At 55.2% G+C, this 21,804-nt stretch overlaps 1 protein-coding gene across 7 annotated transcripts in view; it reads right to left on the bottom strand.

Annotated features, from left to right (window-relative positions):
• The window catches only part of RFX1 (regulatory factor X1), a 35,426-nt gene extending 15,808 nt beyond the window's left edge, over positions 1 to 19,618 (bottom strand). The window contains exons 1-5 of one of the 7 annotated variants that reach the window (XM_070792687.1): positions 18,522 to 18,759; positions 9,599 to 9,965; positions 2,240 to 2,349; positions 1,911 to 1,994; positions 756 to 863 (exon numbers count right to left, since the gene is read on the bottom strand). In XM_070792687.1, the coding sequence (XP_070648788.1) occupies positions 756 to 863; positions 1,911 to 1,994; positions 2,240 to 2,349; positions 9,599 to 9,911 (615 nt within the window). In that variant the 5' untranslated portion in view covers positions 9,912 to 9,965; positions 18,522 to 18,759. Of the gene's footprint in view, positions 1 to 755; positions 864 to 1,910; positions 1,995 to 2,239; positions 2,350 to 2,917; positions 5,619 to 9,598; positions 9,966 to 18,521; positions 18,760 to 19,170 lie in introns of those variants that run through there. The other 6 variants (XM_070792681.1, XM_070792680.1, XM_070792686.1 and 3 more) reach the window with 6 other exon arrangements.
• Between the last annotated feature and the right edge of the window lie 2,186 nt (positions 19,619 to 21,804).

The following is a 21,804-nucleotide window of genomic DNA, read 5'->3' as shown; positions in this document are numbered from 1 at the left end:
CAGGGCAAGGCTCAGAGTTCAGCCCAGAGATGCTGGGGAGGCCCGTCTTCCCCAGTGAGGAGGATGAGGACTTTGGCCTCCACTCAGCGGCCCCCAGCTGCCTCCATCAGCAGCTGGACTGCAGCCCTGAGGTGAGAAAGGCTAAGTCTGGGGGTCCCCACTTTCCAGATGAGTTGTGAAGGCGCAGATGGGAAGGGATGTGTGCAGGGCCACACAGCTGTGAGTGGTGGCACCAAGTGCTGACCTTGGGTGGGCTGGCTGCAGAGCCCCCATCAGCTCTGTGTCATGGGAAGTAGATGAGGGGTGGGTATCATTACTTGTTTCATGCCTCGAAAACTCTAGGCTCAGAAGGCTCTGAGGGCCTGTCCAGAGACCCCCAGAACTGAATGTCTCAGCCTGGGACCTCAAAGTCTGACTGCTGACACCCATCCTCCCAGCCATCCACAGCTCGCCTGCCTCCACATCCTCATGGGAATTAGGGGTCCTCAGTATTCACACTATGGTTGGAAGACGGCCACTTTTGCTTCCTGGGATGCAGGGCCCAGAGCTGGAACTTTGAGATTCATCCTGGCCCAGGAGAGAAGGTGCCTCCTCCTGGAGCCAAACTCAGCTCAGAGCCAGCAGAGCAGAGCCAGCAGAGCAGAATCCAGCGGCCGAGCCTCCCACACCCAGGCTCAACAGGGACTTCAAAGGACGGAGTCCTCACTCCTTTGGGGAGAGGGGCGGGGAGGATGGCTGAAGGGGCCACCACCTACCTCGGGGGGTGAGTGCACTTGCTGGGTGCCATGCACCGTCAGGGAGACCTGGCCGCCCTTGCCGCCCGGGGCTGTGCTCTGCACTACCAGACGCTGCGTGGGAAGAGCCTGGAGCGAGAAGGGAGAAGGACCATAGTTCACTGACAATGACCTGTGTGCGTGTAGGTTTTTCTTTTTTGCCCTCCTCAAGGCATGTGGGATCTCAGTTCCCGGACCAGGGATCGAGTTCCCTGCATTAGAAGTGCAGAGTCTTAACCACTGGACCACCAAGGAAATCCCCTGGCCCGTGTGTTTTTAATGTGCACCTGTGCTGTGCCAGGGGCTTCCCTGGTGGCTCAGTGGTAAAGAACCCACCTGCCAATGCAGGAGATGTGGGTTCGTTCAATCCCTGGGTTGGGAAGATCCCCTGAAGAAGGAAATGGCAACTCACTACACTATTCTTGCCTGGGAAATCCCATGGACAGAGGAGCCTAGTGGGCTACAGTCCATGGGGTCGCAAAAGAGGGGGACACGACTGAGTGACTCAACAGCAATGTGCTGAGCCAGGTGCTATCTTAGCGCTTCCTGCCTGCGGGCTCCCGGAATTGCCCACACAGTCCCGATGCGTGGTGGCTCCTGAATTTCAGAGGGTGACAGCGAGGCTTAGGGCAGCAGAAGCAATTGCCCAAGGTCCTGGAGCCCATACTCAGCAGAGCTGAAGTTTTTTCCCAGGGCACCTGGCTCCATGGGCCTCAAAATGTGCTCCCACCCTGAAAACTGGGCAGGACTTTGTCCCAGTTCATGCCAGACCCCAGCGGCCGCTGTGCAGCCTTGCAGCCCACAGATCACTGTGCACTTGCTCCCGGTGCTGGGCTCTTGGTTCCTAACAGGCTTTGGGTTCTCTGCTCTGGAATATCAGGGTTGGACAGGAACACCAGGGTTGGACAGGAACACCAGCCGTGTTCCTGTCAATCCTCAGGTCTCTCTGTTAAGATGACTCCTGCAGCTCCTTCTTGCCTGATGGGCCCTGCCTGACACGGCCTCACTGGCCACCCCAGGGTAGGCCCCACATCCTCGAGGCTGGTGCGGGCAGATCCGAGCAGGCTCCAGGGGTTGGTTGTACACCCTGGGAGGGCTCTGAGAGTGGGGTGTGGGGGCCAGAGGCGGGGCGCTTACCTGCTGGGACACCGGGATGTTGGTGAGCTGGAGGGGTGACACGTGGCCCGGCTTGGCCTGCACACTTGTCTGGACCAGTAGCCGCTGTGGGGAAAGGAAGAAGGGCCTGAACCGGGCTGGTTTCCCCAGGGAGGCCTGGCCAGGGTGGGGGAAAGGCGGGGTGGAGGGGTAGGGATTTTTTTTTTAGCAGTGAGCATCTTGATAAGAACAGGTGAGCAGATGGCTCCAGCAGCAGGACTGGGGGTGGGGGAAGCAAGGTCACTATAGCCATAGCCCCACTGCCCGCGCGGCGTGCTCTCTGTCCACCCTGGGGGCGGGGCGTGTCCTACCTGCTGGGTGCCCTGCACCTGCTGAACCACCTGAGTGGGGACTCCGGTCTGGCTAGCCGTGGAGCCCGGGCTGGCCTCTGACACAGTCTCGCTGGCCCGCATGGCACCCTCTGTGGGGAAAGGTCACCAGGTCAGCTCTGCCTGCTGCCTCCACCCCCACCCTGAGCCTGAGGCCGTCTAGATAGATGCTGCTGCCTGAAGCCAGCTCTAGATGAGGCTAGGCCTCTCCAGGAATCCTGTCTGGCCCCTGTCCAGCCGCAAGACTGCCCATTGGAGTGGGCTAGGGGCCACAAGGACCTATAATCCTTAACACCCATTAGCAGCCACCCCCGCCCCCTCGACCTCATTGTCCTGAAGTCAGTGTCCAGAAGGGTTGACTGACAAGCCAAGATGCAGTGGAGGCTTGGGGAGATGAACTCCTTTGCCCAGCAGGCAGGACTGTGGACCGTGACCGACCCCATCAACCCCACCTCCCAGGGGTCCCGCAGCCCTGGAAAGCATCAGGACCACCTGCCTTGAGGTGACCCCTGGCTTCCCAGGATCGGAAGCTGGTCAGAGGAGTGACCCCAGAAAGTTTCACCAGCCTGCTGTCAAACACCCCCTCCTCCCTTGCCACTGTCAGAGCCTCCCTGTCCTCGGTGGGGGTGGGGGGCAGGAGCTGGGCAGGTGGGTACTCACGCTGATAGGCAGCCGAGAAGAGGCAGTCATAGAACATGGTGCCCCCCTTCCGCCCCAGTCCCTGCCCATCAGTCCCCAGGAGCCTGCCCGGCACTCCTTGGTCCTTGCCCACCTCTCCAGAACAGCAGGGTGCGCGGGCGGCTTTATACCTGCAACCTTGGGGAGCTAATCCCCCCAGCGCTCCTGGCAGTCCTCTTGGGATAAACATACTTCCCTCCCAGCCCGAGCGGGGCCTTTGAAGGGCTGGGGCTACACTCTGGGGTCAAGAGGGAGGCTGGTACCCAGAGATGCTTTCAGGAAGGTGCAGGTCAGGTTTCATGCACATCTTGCTAAGTGATTAGCAGGACAGCTGAGAGGGAGGAGCATGGGGCGAGTGTCCCCAGAGGCACTGGTTGGGAGACCCTCATCCCAGCTGGGACACCAGCCACCCCACCCCCTTTATCTCCTGGTTACTCCCAGCAGTTTCAGAGGTGGGGTGGGGCTGGGACCAGAGTCACAGGCCAGGCCTAGGCTGAGGCCCCAAAGGCAGGGAGATGCAGACTCAGGCATGTGGGTAAGGAGGCATGTGTCTGAGCCGAGGGCCTGTGGGGGACACAAAAGGCTCGGAGCGTCCTTTTGGGTCTCAGCCTCTAAAGTGGGGAGCTAGGCCTTGGCTGTTGCAGGGAGACATGGAGAAGGGACTGGCTAGAACAGAAAGGTGGCCGCATGCAGGTAGAAGCAAAGACCTCAGGGGCCAAGTCTGAAGCACAGCACATGACTGTGTATGCTAGGTGTGGGCCAGACGTGGGGGAGGCCCTGGGACAACTCTGCAGCTCGTTCGAGGAGACACTGATTCCTCTGTTTTGCTAGAATCACCCCTTGCAACCACTCAGGCTTCCCTGTCATCATCAAAGAGGAGGCCCTCACTGAGCCGGCCCGCGGGGAGAAACCCGAGAAAGCACCCAGTCCCGTGAGGGCCCCGGCACACCTGGGTGTCCATGGCTCAAGGGACAGTGCCTGACCCAGGAGGCCCGTGGCAGGTTCAGCCTGGCTCAGGGTGGGCAGCGAGTTGGGGGCTTCTCCCATCCCCTCCAACACCCTGGTACTCTGATGAAAAGGGCAAGGTTGGTCCTTGAGTGGGGACCCGGAGCAGCTGGAGGCCTGGGGACTTGCTGGGATCCAGCATCACCTGGGATAAGGAAGATCCAGGAGACAGTCTTGCCCATCTCCTGCTTCAGGGGTGGCCCTTAAGGCTGGAACCCCCATCCTGGCCAGGCTGCATCCCGAGGATGAGCAGGTGAGATTCTATAGTCTACTCTTTAGACGAGGGGCTTCCTGTGGCCAAGGTAGGACTCCTGCCACAGTGTCTCGCCCTGGCTCTGCGTGTGCACATGTCTGCGTGAGGGACCCTGAGTCCGTGAGCATCAGCATCTGTCTGCAAGCTCCACTTTGCACATGCGCACAGGCCAGAGAGGGCCCCGCCGTCTCAAATCTCTAGCCAGGAAGCGGCAGCTGATTTCCTGTCCCTCGATCTGATGAGCTTCTCTTCCTCCCTGGCCCCTGCACTTACTTTCTCACTGAGACCTACTCTGGCCTCACAGGCCACTTTGAGCTACTTGGGAGAGGACAGAGGGAAGCCTGAGAGGCTGGACTCCAAGACGGGACCCAGGTCACCACAGACCACACATGGGGCCGTCTGTTCCTCTTCCTCCTGATCCTTCGCTCCCGTCCTGCCAATGATTTCAGTCAACAGCTCATTGGGAGGGGAGCCTGTGGATTCCTGATGCCCCCAGGGCCCTGGGTCCCTTGTCTGTCCTGACCTCAGTTTCCCCATCTATGCTTGGGGACACTGATAAACACCTTCCGGGTCCCTCATCTTGACACAAGTCTTGGACTTCCAGGGGCTCCAAGTGAGACAGAAGCAGGGAAGAGAGGCTGGACATGATCCCTTCTTCAGTCCAGCCCTATCCCCTTCCACCGGCTTGGTCTCATCTTTCTAGGGATGGCCGGCAGGACTCACAAGGTCTTCCTTCCACTTGGGTTTTGGGTGATAGCCTGGTGGCCTCTGAGGACGGGGTATTATGGATCTAGAGGAGTGTTCCTAAGCTGGAAATTTGAGCTTCCTTCCCATCACCTCCAAAGTCACCTTAGGGCAGAGCTCCTGAGGACTGGGCGAGAGGAGCTGCTTCTACGGCAGCGCTCCTGGCTGGCTTCCAGTCTGGGCTCCATGTCTGGCTCCTGGGCCCCGCCCTGCCTCCTGCCTGCAACTCCCTGGGTCCCTGCTCAGCTCACATTGCTTCTGGCTCCGGAGGAGCCCCAGGCACCTTGCTGCAGCCTTTGCTGGTGTTAGTTACACCCCCACCTCCACCTCCAGGACCGGCTCACGTGGCCCAGAGGCCACCCTTAGATAAAAGGGACACTAAGGGTTACAAAGGAACCCTCAGAAATCACTGCCAGGGGTGGGGGAGGGGTCAACGAAGCCACAGGAGTCCTCATAGAACAAATCAAGGAAGCAGTGTCTGGTAACCATTCCGGGGACAGGCCTGCTGCTGGCAGAACCAGGAGCAGAAGGGACAGGCAGTTCCCCAGGACCACTGTGAAAGATAATGAGGCCACTGACCAAAGAAAGGAGGCTGAGATTCACATCCACAACCGGTCACATCAACACCGCAACCCACCCACACTGAGTGCCCCACAGCATGATGGGGGCCAGGAGAGGGGGGTACCGAAGGCTTTGACCAGTAGGTACCAGGGCCTCCCTGAGGGTGGAGGAGGAGGGTGGTGGGAGGAGCTGGAGAAGACAAGGGAAGAGAGGAGACGGGCTGGGACTTGGGGGATGCTGGGGTCTACAGTCGTGCGTCCATTCCAGACCCTTGTTCTGGGGACCCCAGACACAGCAAGCAACAAAAGCCAGCACTCAGGAGGTCCAGGGCCAATAAGTGGAGGCTATGAGAAGTCCTCTAGCAGCGACAGGCAAGCCCTCCTGCCTGCTCTCCGCTGCCCAGAGGCCCCGAGATGGGATGGGAGCGCTGAGCTGGGTCAGGTCAGCATTCATGAGGGATAAGCCACCAGAGGGTCTGGGATGGGAGAGCTCCAGGCAGAGGGCAACGAGAGTGCCAAGGCCCAGAGACGAATTGAGCCTGGAAGGTTTGCGGAGCCACAGGAAAGCCAGTGGGGCTGAAGCAGGAATGTAGGCGGGAAGGTTGATACCAGATGGGGCTGGGTGGCCAGCAGGCCTGGATGGCCAGAGTCAGGAGGTTGGACTTTTGTCAGTAGCGGCGCAGGGAGTGTGGAGCTGGTCCCTATCACAGGGATCCAGATCTCCTAGAGGCAAGAAAGGCCAGGCCAGGCTTTCTCAGAGAGTGCCCCCAGGGCCACCTGCTTTGGAATAATCCGGGTTGAGCTGGGACATAATGGAATCGAATCAACAGTTATCAAGAGGCTCCCTCTGGTTGCTGTTGGGGAGGACTGTGAAGGGTCTGAACAGAGGCTGGACCAGGGTAGGGGACAGGGAGGTGGGAGAGGTGGTGGGTTCTGGTTGGATTTAGGACATGGAGCCCAGACAGCTTGCTTGCTCAAGGATGGGTAAGACAGGGGACCTCCCTGGTGGTCCAGTGGTTACGACTCTGTACTCCCACTGCAGGGGCGGCATGGTTTCGATTCCTGGTTGGGGAACTAGCATTCTGCATGCCACGCCATGCAGCCAGGAAAAAAAAAAAGGATGGGTAAGACAGGAGTCAAGGCTGACCCTGGCCTGGGGTGGGGGGGGAGAGAGGATGATATTTACTAGGACAAGGAAGTCTCAAAGGAGGCCAGATTTGAAGAAGGAAAGAAATTCCAGATTGCCATCAGGCCATGCTGGTTTGAGAGGTCTGTGGAACCACGTGGATGGGTCACAGGTGGCGAGGACTCAGGGCCGACAACGTGGGCATTGTCGTACAGAGGTGGCATCAGAGGCTAAGGGACAGGACAAGGCCCTGGAGCAGAGAGGAGGCCTCAGCTGATGAGGTCATGGTGCACAAGGTAAGGGACATGAGGAGGAAGGAGCAAGGGGGAACCGAGATGGGGAGGCAGGGAGGTGGGCAGAGACCAGAGCGGGAGGGCATCTCTGGGGGGATGGGGGGAGGGGAGAAACTGTCATGTGCTGCCCAGAGGCCAGGGGAGAGGAGAATAGAGGGTGACCAGTGGGTTGACAAGATGGGGGCCATGGGTGATCCTGCCTGGGACTCTGGGATTGAGGAGACAGAGCTCTGAGTGAAGGGGCAGAGACTAAGGAAGGGAGGATGAATCCTTTGAGGAATTCTGACTTAAAGGGAGGGCTTCCCAGGTGGCTCAGTGGTAAAGAATCCGCCTGCCAATGCAGGAGATGCAGAAGACATGAGTTCCATCCCTGGGTTGGGAAGATCCCTTGGAAAAGGAAATGGCAACCCATTTCCGTTTTCTTCCCTGGAGAATGCCATGGACAGAGGAGCCTGGTGGGCTACAGTCCATGGGGCCGTAAAGAATCAGACATGAATTAGTAACTAAATAACAACTAAGGGAAGAAAACGGGACGACTGCGGTAGCGGGTGCAGGGCCTGGGGGCCCTGGTTAAAATGGGAGCTGCTGTATTTTTACAAGCAGGTAGAAAAGATCTACCAGAGAGGGACTAAGTAATGAGGCTGGGACGGCAGAAGTCCTGGAGGGGGCAGCCTGGAACTGCCATGGGGCCACTTCACCCTTCCAGCAACAGGAAAGCAGAGCTGGTGGGTGCAGATGGACCCTGGGTGCTGGGAGGCTGGGTGGGTGGGAGATGGGGCCCTTCTTGTCACATGACAATGCCTTGTCCACAGTGAGGTCAGGAGCAGGGTGCGGGGTTAAGGACACAGAATGAGAGGGAGGTGCTGGAGGTGAGGGGGCAGCCGGGGGCCTGGGTTTTTCAGAGAGCAGGGAGGATGCTGGTGAGGATACTGGGCTAAGAACGCCCTGGAGATGTGGCCTGGTGACCCCGGCCACATCCTGCGCCTGGCCTCGCTCTGTACTCAGCTGACTCTCCCATGCCAGCTGAGACCCTCCTCCACACCAGTCTGTGTCGCAAAGAGTCATTGTCCCGAGCCCCTGCGTGCCCCTGCCCTCCCTGGCGACCCTGACACTGCGGGAGCCTCCTTGACACTACCGGGGCCCAACTGCTTCCTTTGTGGTCCCACGGGGCCGTGTCAGTTGCCACCAGTTTTGACTCTTCATTGTCCTAGGGTCAAGTTAATTGACCTGCACTTTCCACAGCCTCCCAAGATGCCCTTAGGATCCCCACCACTTCCTTTTCCATTGCGGAAAGACTGGGGCCAGCCTCCCCTCTACACAGGGAACACCAGAAACCATTAAAGATGCCCAGTCCTGTCCTGAGCGCCACCTGTTTTTTTTTGGCCGCACCATGCAGCGTGTGGGATGTTAGGATCTTAGTTCCTCAGCTAAGGATGGAAGCTATGTTCCCTGTAGTAGAAGCGCAGAGTCCTAACCACTGGACCGCCAGGGAAGTTCATCTGAGCTCCACCATCTCCCTCCGGGGAATGACCACCTATCCTGACTCTCTGCTTCCACTTCCCTCTGCTCAGCCCGTCCCCATTCTAGAGGAAGCGGGCATAGGGAAGATGCTCTGAGGCAGGAACCATGGGTGCCACGGCCCAAGCCTCCTGGTCATTTGCTCCACAGCCTCAGGGGGGCGGCTGCAGTGACAAACAGGATCCCCTGGCCACATCACACACTCACGAACTCATCCAACCAAGAGCCCTGCTTGGCCCAAGTCTTGTCAAAAATGAAACAGAAGGGAGGGGGAGCAACCCCTCCAGACCTCCCAGTGGACCTCCCTGAACTGCAGCTGGGAGCACCTCACAGGCAGCCCCTGAGCTCAAAACTGTTACTTTTTGTTTTTAAAAATTTTGACTGGGTTGGGTCTTGGTTGTACCAGCTGGGCAGGCTCCAGAGCGCTCAGGCTTAGCTGCCCTGCCACCTGTGGGATCTCAGTTCCCCAACCAGGGCTCGAACCTGGGTTCCCTGCATTGGAAGGTGGATTCTTAACCACTGGACCACCAGGGAAGTCACTTGAAGTTGTTACAGTCCCTTTATGGATGATGGCCGAATGCTTCCCCTCCAGTTCTGGCAGGCGTTTGCAAATTAACTCTACTGCCCAAGCCTTTCATTGAGTGACATCTTACTTGAGGACAGAGACAGAACCAGCTCAAAGAGCTGCCCTGGCGGGGAGGATTCTGGGGGGCACAGAGTCCTCCCTGCTTGGTCTGACTACTTCTTCCCCAGAAAGTGAAAAAAGTCAAAGTGTTAGTCGCTTAGTCGTGTCCGACTCTTTTGCGACCCCATGGACTGTAGCCCGCCAGGCTCCCCCGTCCCTGGGATTCTCATGGCAAGAGGACTGGAGTGGGTGGCCATGCCCTCCTCCAGGTCTTCCGACCCAGGGATCAAACCCAGGTCTCCCACACTGCAGGTAGATCGTTTACTGTCTTAAGCCACCAGGGAAGCCTTCCCCAGAGATGTACCGCAAATCCCACCTGTGGACCTGAGACAGTTAAAAAGCTGCCCTCCGGGTGATAGGCACAATAAGTGATGACGGGAGGGCTCTGGGATGCCCCCACATCCATAAGGCTAGGCTCCCCCAAACTCTTGCTGGAGTTGTTCACAGGGTGCCCTGGCTCCGAGCACGCGTCCACTTACCGGAGACGGTGACCACGATGTACTGCTGGGACGCCGGGGACGGGGTGGGTGCGCCGGCCGGCTGCGAGGGCGTGGGGGCAGCCGGGAGCTCTGTCACATACGGCTTCTGGCTGCCCGGTGGCTGTGCCTGGGGCTGCGGATTCTGCAGCTCGGTGACATACTGGGGCTGGGGGGTGGCGGCGGTGGCGGGGGGCTGGGGGGGCTGGGGTGCCGCAGAGGGCGGCGGTGGCGGCTGGGCTTGCGGCGGAGCCTGTGGTGGCTGGGATGGTTGCGGGGCCGCCTGTAACTCAGTAACGTACGCCTGTGTTGCCATGCCAACAGTGGGGAAAATGATAATAAATAAGGCTTTTTTTTTTTTTTTTGCTTGCTTGGGAAGAAGGAGGGAGGGGGGAGAGAGAAGAGGAAGGAGAAAAAGAAGGAAAAACAAGAATTAATCTACAGGCAGAGGAAACCAGGGACAGCTCCTGGCTCCCCAGAGACACGTTTGGGTTCATCAGCAACTTAATTACATTCCGAGGCTGGTGGCAAGATCTAACCAACCCGCTGCTGCACAGCAACTGAGGATGGACCAGGGCTGGTCTGCACCTCTTCCACTCACCCTGACCCAGGATTCCTGCCGTCTTCCTTCGCAGGCTCCAGCGCCTGGGGGACCCCTGGGCTGGGAGACCTCCGACTTTTGCCCAGAAACAAATTATACAGTTCTCCTGAGAGTGCCTGCAGGCACTGTCCTGCGTACTTTCTTTACAATTAACTTTAATTTTTTAATTTTTTGGCCATGCTGGATGACATGTGAGATCTTAGTTCCCCGGCCAGGGATCAAACCCCTACTCCAGGCAGTGGAAGCACACAGAATCTAGTCTCTGCTGCTGCTGCTGCTAAGTCGCTTCAGTCATGTTTGACTCTGTGCGACCCCATAGACGGCAGTCCACCAGGCTCCTCCGTCCCTGGGATTCTCCAGGCAAGAACACTGGAGTGGGTTGCCATTTTCTTCTCCAATGCATGAAAGTGAAAAGTGAAAGTGAAGTTGCTCAGTCGTGTCCGACTCCTAGCGACCCCATGGACTGCAGCCTACCAGGCTCCTCCGTCCATGGGATTTTCCAGGCAAGAGTACTGGAGTGGGGTGCCATTGCCTTCTCCGAGTCTCTACATTACTTTATTTAAAACTCTGCAACAATTGCATCCATGCTTGAGACTCAGAGAGGTTAAGGAGCTTGCCCCAGGTCACACAGCAGGGAAGAGGTGGGACTGAGTCTGAACCCTGGGCACTCTGAGCACTGGACTACTGGGCTAACTGCTGGGAAGGAAGGTCATGGGGAAAGCTGTCCCCCAGCCAGCCTCTTCCAGTCCCCTCCTTGCCTGCCATCTGGGCTTGGATTCTTGGCTGAGTGTCATTCCCTGAGGCGGGGGTGGTGGGGGGGGGTGCGGAATGCCAGACACGGGGAAGGTGTTTTGAGTCCAAAAAGCCCCCTGAGCTGCTTGCGGCCATAGAAATGAGAGCATTTGTAGGTGGCGACGCCAGATGTGAGCTCCTCCCTGAACAGTGGCCTTCTAGGGCCTGGGGCGACTGGGCTGGGAGCAGGCCCTGGCCACAGAGCAGGCCTGGTAGGCCCTGCTGACTTCAGAATGGGGCCCACCTGACCATGCAGAGGCAGCTTTTCTGGCTGCTAACTGTCTGTGGTGCCTCTCTCAGGCGCTCGGTGTGAGGCAAGTACTGTGAGTGAGGCAAATCGTCAGTATAAGCCCTGCCCCTCGCTGAGCCCCGCCTCAGCAGGGAGTGGGCCACCGGTTTCCTGACTCCTTCACTAAGGAGCTTCTAGGGACAGTGGAACAAATGCAGGAGTGGTTAAGAGAAGCTCCACCCCTCACAGTTACGTGGTCCCTGATGGCCCTAGACGTATCTCAGTGTTAGAGCTTTGCCTGCGGGGTCGCGGTGACCTGTGGCCTTCAGCAGCGTGACACTGCAGGGCTGAACCAGAGGCTCTTCTGCAATAATCCTCGAGCACCTGTGTGCCATGGCCAGCCAGCTGCAGGGGGACTAAAAAAGATCTTCAAGGGAAAGAGAAAAATAACTGCTACTTGGTGATCAGAAACCCCAGGTAATCACTGTGATTACCTCCTCACAGCAGGCTGGCAAGGGAGGAGCCACTGTGCCCATTTCACACATGAACAAAACAAGGCTCAGGAGTGACCTGCACACAGGCCTGCGGCGGCAACCAGCAAGAAAAAGGATTTGAAGCCAGGTCTCTCTGACCCCCAGATATGTGCTGTTAGCCCACAGCCCTACTCAGGGAGCCAGGCCCAGGGCTCATAGTCGGTAGATGGCATCTTTCCTGTTTTTCAGATGGAGACACCTAAGGCCCACCCACAGAGGTAATGCCACCTACCCAAGGCCTGGTTGGAGCAGCAGAACTCAGGGGCGGGGAGCCCACCAGAGCAGCCCAAGGGAGACAGCAGGCCAGCCAGCACCGTGGTGCCTGTGTTCTTCGCACCTCCCTGTATCTCGCTCTCTGGGGATCTGGACTCTGCTCTTGGATGCCAAACCCAAGACGAATCCAGGTCAGCAGGGGGCAAGGCAGGTGAGTCACAAACCCTGGATGGGCCTGTGCACGACTTGAAATTGACTACCTCCCCGCTGTGTGACTTGCGAGGAGGGTGTCCACTCCCTGGGCCTCAACTGCCCCATCTGTGCAATGGGAGGGTAGCAGACCTACGGTGCAAGGCTGCTGCAGAGCTCCGTCTGATGGTGTGGGCAGTGTTTGGCCAAGCTCCTGGTGCAGCCTGAGCACTTAAGAAATGGCTCTGGTTCCCCTCATTGCCCGGGGCCCTTGAACAAGGCTCTAGGCAAGACTACAAGCCTCCAGGCCCTGCCTCCCTGCTTTGGGCTGCTAAGTACAAAGGAAACAAGGGCTGCTGTCTGCACTCGGGTGGGCTTGGTAGGCTTGGGTATGCCAGGCTCCGATGGCTGGTGTGAACAGAGCTGGCAGAGCCCTGAGGCCACCCTCCCTGCCAAGCCTGGTCATTACAGAGAGAGGGACAGTGACAAGGGCCCTGGTCCAGGTCTGAGGGAGTGGTTCTGGGCTTGCCCACTGTGCAGGATGGAAAGGTGGCCTGCCAGGGACTCAGGTAGCAGGGAGAACTTGCTCACCTGGAGAGGGAGAGGCTACTGCCTGCCAAGCACACAGGGAAAACATCTCCCACCAGCCCCTGCCCTCCCCAAACTCTTTCCTGCCAGTATTAGAGGGGCCCACCTCCTCAGACCTCCTCGCAGTACTGGGTTCAAACCCTGGTCCAGATCGGATGCTCAAGTCACTGCTGCTGATCAGCGCCTGTCTACCAGTATCAGACTCACTTCCACTTGAACCCTGGCCTGTCTCTTAATTCATGTCTCTTAAAACATGTAACTGATTGTCCTCTGGGCCTCAGTTTCCCCATCTTTCGTGTGGGGATGATAACACCTGATTCATAGGGCTGTTGCAAAGATCCAATGTGATCAGCAGAGCACCAAATAAGCACTGAGAAGTAGAAGTTGCTATTATCATTATTCACTCAACAAGCATCCATGGGGTTGGAGGGGAAAGGAGAGAGACGCAATCCTCAAGCTCTTAGAAACAGGCACCAAGCAGAGATTCTGACTCTGGTGTTCATCAGCCTCACCTGGGGAGTCAGTTAAATGCAGACTCCTAGGCCCACTGACAGAGTCTGGGATGACCCTGGAGTCTGCCGTTTGAGCTAGTCGCCAGGATAATTCTGGGGCAGGTTGTACAGGGCACTGAGAAGCCCTGGCCTGGACTTTCCCAGCCTTAGGAAGGTGGCCCCTTGTGGCCCCTCCCACCATAAAAGGGCTTTAAAACCTCCCCACTTGCCGGTGCTTTCTCCCCTTCAAGGTGCAAACCCTGTAGGCCTCCTTGTCTCCACTCGAGGACAGGGGGAGGTGGCATGGACACAACTGAGCTCAAAATGGGGAAGGGGAGATGGGTAAAACAGCTAAGCCAGCTTCTCTACTGGAGACCTTCTCAGCATTGTCATTGTTAGTCTCCAGGAAGAACGATACAGAATGCCAAATTTCCCATAATTATTTCACCGGGGAACCTCCCTTTTTATTTTTTCCAATTGTGGAAGGCTAGGTTGAGCAGAGTTCAGTAGGGTGTTCCCTGGAGAGGAATAAGTCACAAATATCTATACAGGATGAGGTGTGTTCTCCATCTATTTGAGCATGACTCAGCAAATCTGTTCCTTAGCAATGAAACTGCCAAAAAATGCACCAGTGGCTGCACCTATCTTCAAAGCCAACACCTGTTTTTTGGAGAATGTTTGAATCCATTCTTTAGGACGGGGCTGGCATATTTCTGTGAAGGGCCAGCCAGAAGTCAAGATTTTTGACTCCAAGGACAGACAAGTCTATTCCAGTGACTCAGCTCTGCCACTGGACTGTGAAAACAGCCGTGACAATATGTAAACAAGCAGTTGCGTGGCTGTGTGCCAATAAAAGTTTATTTCTAGACACTGAGATTTGAATTTTACATAATTTTCACATATCACAATATATTATTCATGTCACAAAATGTCCTTAAAAATGTAAAAACATTCTCAGATCACAGACCGTAAAAAACAGGTGAAGGTTTAGCTGTAATGGTTTACATCTGGGACAAGGCCCTCCCAAGGAAATGAAAAGAAAACCTCACTTTACTCACCTGTAGACTGGCTTCAAAAACGAACTTTTGGGGGAATGGGGAAATTAAATATAACAGTGTGAGTTTCCCTCATCCTCTATATCCAGTTTGGGTTGTTTTTTTTTTTTGGTGTGGGGGGGTGTTTTTATTTGTTTGTTTGCCACACCACATGGCTTGCAGGATCTTAGTTCCCCAGCCAGGTGTTGAACCTGGGCCCCAGCAGTGAAAGCACAGAGTCCTAACCACCAGACATTCATTTATTTATTTGGCTGTGCGGGTCTTAGTTGCAGCACACAGGATTGGCAGCATGTGGGACCTAGTTCCCTGACCAGGGATCAAATCTGGGCCCCCTGCATTGGGAGCACAGAGTCTTGGCCACTTGACCACCAAAGTCCCACCAGTTAGTTTTTAAGACTTATCAATTTTGGGGGGCTCCGAAATCACTGCAGATGGTGATTGCAGCCATGAAATTAAAAGACGATTACTCCTTGGAAGAAAAGTTATGACCAACCTAGATAGCATATTGAAAAGCAGAGACATTACTTTGCCAACAAAGGTCCGTTTAGTCAAGGCTATGGTTTTCCCAGTGGTCATGTATGGATGTGAGAGTTGGACTGTGAAGAAAGCTGAGTGCCGAAGAATTGATGCTTTTGAACTGTGGTGTTGGAGAAGACTCTTGAGAGTCCCTTGGACTGCAAGGAGATCCAACCAGTCCATCCTAAAGGAGATCACTCCTGGGTGTTCAGTGGAAGGACTGATGTTGAAGCTGAAACTCCAATACTTTGGCCACCTCATGCGAAGAGTTGACTCATTGGAAAAGACTCTGATGCTGGGAGGGATTGGGGGCAGGAGGAGAAGGGGATGACAGAGGATGACATGGCTGGATGGCATCACGGACTCGAAGGACGTGAGTCTGAGTGAACTCCGGGAGTTGGTGATGGACAGGGAGGCCTGGAGTGCTGCAATTCATGGGGTCACAAAGTGTTGGACACGACTGAGCGACTGAACTGAACTGAACTGACTGAATAATTCCTCCAGAACAGATCCTAAGGCTGGGCTTTCCCTCCATCTTTACCAATACCATGCTAGTATTGATGGTTACCGTCATCTCTTGCCTGGACCCACTCATCACTGGCTCCTGGCTTCACTCTTGCCTTTATAAGAGTCTTTGAAACGCAAACCCTATTGTGTCGCTCCTCTGTTGAAAAGGTTCCAATGTTTTCCATAACAGAGAATAAATAAAAACCAGAGCCCCTCCCATGACCTACAGGGCCTCATGGGATCTGGCCCCTTCCAGGCCCCTTTCTCACTCTGAATGTTCTAGCCACAATCTCTCTCCTTCCCAAATGCTCCAGGCCTCCCCCTGCCTCAGGACTTTTGCCCCAGCTCTTCCATCTACTGGCATGCTCTCCTCACCTCCGCCTGTTGGCTCCTTATCACTCACATCTCAGCTCATAGGTCACCTTGTCAGGTCTCAAGCTCCCCCTTTACAAGCCCTCTGGAGCACATACTCCTGTTTCATTTTTTCCCCTGGCCCTGTATCCTGTTTGGTTATTTTCTTCTTCCCTCCACAAGGTAAGGGCACCCATCACTCTATTCCCAGCTACGAGAACACTTTCAAGCACACAGCTGGGACTCCGCTCCACTTTCACTGCCAAATAAGTGTCCACAATGCTGGGAACAACACACTGCTAGTGAATGTCAAAGACGGTTGAAATCTACCAACTGGTGAGAGAGGCTTGCAGAAAAGTTACTGCCTCCTGCAGCTGTGCTACAGGGGCAGGTGATGCCTCCAAATCCAGAACAGACGCCTTAGGCCAGGAAGACTGTGCACCAAGCAGTTGCTCTCTGGAGGTGGTATCCCTGGCAGGTGGAGGAGTGGGGAAGAGTCCTGTCTAGCCCAACCCTTGTTTTCAGCCCCAAGATGCTGGAGCGTGTGGCAGGAGGGGAGGGTGAGCCGCTTAGCCCCAGGGACACCTTTCTCAGATCCCCACTTTTCCCATGACACCCAGTGCCCCAGCTTATCCAGCTGCTTCCCAGAAGGCTGCGTCTGAGTCTGGGCCCAGGGACAAACTTTCTCTCTGGGTCCTCTCCTAAGGCTGGAGAAGGGCCTTAGGAGAGTGACACCTTCCCACTAAAAACTGGAGTCCTAGGACCCGGCTTCCCAGGATCCCTGTCATCGGCCCACACGGACCAGCAAGTGAGTCAAGCTTTAAACCCACTAGGCTGTCACCCGATTTGAGATGATAAAAATAAATGTGAGTGGTATAATTCCAAGGGCTGAGCAGGAAGTGATAATCGTCATAATAACAGTAGCAGTCAACATAGTCTGAGCAGTTACTATGTATCTGATGCTCAACATGTATTCTTTTATGGGATCCACAGTACCCTAACATGAGATTAAAATCGTGACCGATGATCACTGCCCCTAGTTTAGATGAGAGGAAACTAAGGCCCAGAGAAGTTAACTTACTTGCCCAGGACCACACAGCTAGAGAGCAGTTGATTGTTTCAAAGGCAAGCAACCAAAGCCAGTATTCCCTTCTGGAGTCTAATAACTGCTCTGGGCTTGGGCCTTTCAAACGCCTAAGATATGGGGGGTGGGGTGGGGAAGGGGGGTCACAGAGAGTGGAAGAAGCAGTCAATGAGACTAGATCATCAGTAACACTGCTTTCTGCATCAGAATTCGCCTAACAGGTGCTGATGATCTGACAACCTGGTTATTTCTAGATTTTTACTGAAAAATTAGATCTCTCCTTTTCTTAAATTTCAAGAGGTTCTACCACCCCTGACCTGGGAAAAGTCCCTGGAGAAGTGACATCCCTTCTCCCAGCCTTATCTCAAACTTCTGGGGGAAAGCTTTAGGAGAACCTGGAACATTTGTTCTCCTTGAAGTTTATTGATTGATTTTAAAAGAAAACGGCTGCAGTCTGCCCTCAGCCCTGCCGATGCCAAGCTCCAAAGCAAAACGGAGAATAAGCACAGTGGACTTGGCTTGGCTGGCTATTTAAAAAAATCTTCCCCAAGCTGGCAGATCTTGTTGCCCAGCAAAGCAGTCACTCAGATTCTCCTCTAACAAAGTAGAGCACTTCCCCTTGTCTCTGACCTCAGTGTCCCCGCTCCCTCCCCACGTGGCTCCGGAGGCTGGTACCTCTTCAGTGACATGTGATCCAGCTGACACCAACTTGATTGACACAAAAACATGTGTCTGACCAAGAGAAGCCGCTTCAGAAACTTCCTCAGGAGCCATTTACTCCCCATGCCCAGAGAGGAAACCCAGGATAGGCTGAAAAGCTAGGAACGGCCCCATCTCCAGGAATAAGCCTCCTGCCCAGGGACAACAGGAAGGAGATCTTAGAGCTGCCCACAGAGAAGCAATCAAGTTTCGGTTCCTCTAACTCAGCCACCCAAGATCATGTCTCTCAGCCAAGGCCTTCGCTCTCTGCAAACCAAATCATCCAGACTAAAGTCATTACCCATAGCCTGCAGCTTCAAAAAACTCTCCACCCTCACCTCCTCTCAAAGAGAAGGTAGATTTAGGAGGGAACAGCAACGTTGACATCAAGACCAACAGTTAAGACCAACAGTTAATCTATAAAACACTTTCAGAAACAGTAGATAGGAGTAAAAAATTCAAGGATGAGCCCTAGAGAAATGTCTGAAAGGAATTAGGAGGCCTGAAATGCAAAAAATGAGGAGAGATGGCAATGACTGAACCCACTTTACAGGATGGAAAACTGAGGCCTAGATGTGGCAGGCACTGAGTACTGGCAGGTTCTAAAATGACGAGGCACAGGTGGCCTCCAATGCTTCAGGGAGCAGGAAGGCCTAGGCGGCAGCTGCCCCACCCGGTTCCTGGGGCACCGGCCGGCCCCCAACCACACCTTACGGCCTGGCCCCGCCCACCCACCTAGATCCCGCCTCGCCCCTCCCTCACTCCCATTGGCCCAACCCTCCAAGTCCCGCCCCCTTGTACCTCCCGACATATAAAAGCCCCCCGCCCGGGCCGGCCGACCTCCACTCGCCGCCGGCTTGCGAACTCCCGCCCCTCGCGGGGGCCGGGCCGCTGGGCCCGGGGGCGGGTGGTGTCGCCCCAGCCGGGACCCAGCCCCCTCCCCCACGGCCCCGACGGTCGCCGCCGCCATTTTGACCGCCCGCCCCTTCCCCCAAGACTCCGACCACAGAGACACCCGCCGCCCGGGCCCCGCCGCCCTCCCCGGCCCGGCCTGCCACCCTGGGGCCGCCCGGGTTACCTCGGCTTCTTCCCACTTCTTTCTGCGGAAGGGCTTTCCAGAGGTCTCGGAGGCGATGTTGGGAGGGGGACAGAACGTGCCGGGGTCCCCGGGCCGGGCCGGGGGGGTGGGGGTGGGGGTCGGCCGGGCGGTTGTTGTTGTTGACTCGCGTTGCCGGGTTGCTTGGTCGCCACGACTACCGTGGCTATGGCGCCTCCGTTTCCCTCACCGGGGCAACTGTTGCTACCCACCCTACTTACGTCACGCTCGGGGGGCGGGGTCCAGGGTGATTGGCGACACCGGGAAAAGTGATTGGACGGCGCCAGGCCCTGCCGCTAACCTATTGGCCCCAAGGCACGCTTTTCAACACCCTCTCGACTTCCCGGCGCTCTGATTCACCGGTGTTAATGTCCATCAAAGGAAACTGAGCCCTCAAAGGCAGTGGAGCCCGTCACTCCCCCAAGGAAGCGTCGGGCTAAGAATAAAGGGGTGGGGTCTGTGAGGTCGGGATTGGTTTGCTGCCTTAAAGCCTGTCTTCTGGTTAGACTAAAGGGATGTCAATCTAACCCAAAGGTTTGCCGCGCTCTCTAGCTGGCGCCTATACGCATGCGCGCCACGCAAAGCCCCCCTGGGAGTGGTAGTCCGTTCCTGCGTACTTTAAACGCCTTACCAAATGCAAAGAGCGAGAAAGGAAAGATCTCTTCCTTCAGACTTCTCCCTTTCCCTGTGGGCCAGTTCTTGGTCTCGCGCGCTGACGTCAGGGAAGGAATACGGTGACGCAGCGCTGTTTGTCTGTGACGTTGGTGGCGGAGGCCGGGCTCCGGGTTCGATGACGTCACCAGGCGCTGTTTTCCTCCCCCCACGCGGTTGCCCTACGGCGGTGGGATGCAGGTGGGGATGCGAGACCAGGGTTCGATCCCGGGGCCCAGCCCCACAGCGACACCCGCCACCACTTCCGCTTAGGCTCGTCCGGCTCTCTCCCGCCTCCCCGCCGCCTCGGGCCGGGAAAGGTCACGGCTGCCGGGGCGACCGCGGCTATCTCGGCCCCGCAGGAGGTGCGGGCCGCCCTGCGAAAGGTCTCCCACAGGCGGGGGACTTAATTAGCTGCTTCCACCGTGAGCGATAAGCAAAGGTCAGCGTCCAGCCCTTCCCGGGGCAGCTCGGATTGCTCAACCAGGCTCCACACGGCTCTCCCATCCCTCCCCCGTTCCTGCCCCACTCCCGCCCTCCTACGTGCCTCAGTTTTTCTAGGGGAGGAGAAGAGACAGAAGCGGGATCTGTATTAGACTGAGCGTCTTTGGTACAAAAATTCGACCATCAAGATGGATACTATTCTAATGCAATATTGCAGTATGTTTAAGATATCAAATTTAATGGGGGGGGAATAAATCCATAGTGAACAAAATAGCAAAATTTTAAACACAGAATCCGTCAGGACTGGGATTAGGGAGAAGTGAAATCATGCAAGTATAGGGTAGAATCTTACCTTTTACTCTTTTTTTTCTGGCGTGAGTTTTGACCTTCAAAAATATCCTGATGACAGTTTTTTAACACTTTAAATTTTGTGCTCCAACTCCCACCAGAGACCAAGGAGAAAGGAAAAAGAAAGCAGAGACTCAGAACTTGACGTTCTAATTCAGATTCTGCTGTGTGACACTGAGAAAGTGGCTTCACCTCTCTGAGCTGCTGTTTCCTAGTTCTGCCAACATTACACTTTGTTCTGCAAGGCCCTGGTAGTAAAAGTGAAAAAAGAAGACAAATCCCTAGAGTCTGTGGTCTACCACAAATAAGGGACTTAATAAGAGAATTAGCTGGTGGTCCAGTGGTTAGGACTCTGAACTCCCACTGCCTGGGGCCTATCTCTGCAAAGGGCACTAAAATAACTTCCTGCAGGGTGTGGAGTGCAGTCCCCCTTCCCTACTAAATGACACAGTAAGCAGTGACATTAACACTTAAGAGTCTAGGATGGGACTTCCCTGGTGTTCCAATGGATAGGTCTTTGCCTTCCAATGCAGGGGGTGCAGACTCCATCCCTGGTCAAGATCCCACATGCCTCTGGCAAAAAACCCAAAACACAAGATAGAAACGATATTGTAACCAATTCAATAAAGACTTTAAAAATGGTCCGCATTAAAAAAAATCTTAAAAAAAGGTTCATAAGAGCTGTGAGGTGCTACTAACCATAAAATAGATAATCAGCAAGGACTGATTATCTAACACAGGAACTATATTCAACATTTTGTAGTAACCTATAAGGGGAAATAATCTGAGAAAGAATATGTAGGTGGCTGAGTAGTAGTGAATCTGCCTGCTAATGCAGGAGACACAAGTTCAATCCCTCGGTCAGGAAAATCTACTGAACGAGGAACTGGCAACCCACTCTGATATTCTTGCCTGGAAAAATCCCACGGACAGAGAAGCCTGGCAGGCTACAGTCCATGGGGTCGCAAAGAGTCACACATGACTGAGCAACTGGGCGTGCATACACACACATAAATTATATATATAGAGAGAGAGATCTAAAATATATATAGATATATCTGAATCACTCTGTTGTACACCTGAAACTAATACAACATTGTCAATCAACTATACTTTAAAAAACAGCAACAGAGACTCTTAAGAAAAAATGAAAAGCTGTGAGAGCAACATTAGACTGTGTGTGATAAAAGTGATGCTGGAACCCATGTAACCTGAGGAGTTACATGGGTTACATTTGAACCGAGCCTGAGTGGTAAGAAGAAGCAAGCAAGCCCCCAAAAAACAGAGATGAAGGGAACTGCAGGACAGGATCACACATCTGGCTGGAGTGGGATGAGCAGAGAGGAAAGCGCCTGGAGGTGAGTTCAGAAACGTAAAGGTAGTTAGATTCTGTGGAAATCCTCCCAAGAACCCAGCAAAGTGGAATATTCCCCCCACTTGCCAGGTGAGCAAACAAAGGCTCAGGAGGGAAAGGAGAATCCTCTGGGGTCATGTAACGGAAGGCAGCAGCACCCAGACAGGCTGTCTCCTTTTCTGGGACTTCCCAGCGTGCTTTGCTGCCCCTGGGTGTGACCCTAGATGGAAGACAAGAAGCAGCAGTCTGCTTGGAAATGCTCACTGAGCCCCAAGAATTAATGAGACTTCCAGGAAGGAGTGCCCAGAATAAGTCCTGGTTGGCAATGCAAGTCACTCAACCCGTTCAGCTAATTCTGTGAGACAGTTTTGGGTGTCGAGCCAGCCATGTTGAGTGGTGGGGTGCAAGAAGCCCTATTTTTACTTCCCACCTGTTTCCCCATCTTCCTGAAGTCCTTGAACCCCAAGT

Source organism: Bos indicus, chromosome 7 (assembly GCF_029378745.1).
Source record: "Bos indicus isolate NIAB-ARS_2022 breed Sahiwal x Tharparkar chromosome 7, NIAB-ARS_B.indTharparkar_mat_pri_1.0, whole genome shotgun sequence".
NCBI classification, from domain to species: Eukaryota; Metazoa; Chordata; class Mammalia; order Artiodactyla; family Bovidae; genus Bos; species Bos indicus.
The sequence above is the reverse complement of the archived record's forward strand: the minus strand, read 5'-3'. Positions and strand labels throughout refer to the sequence as shown.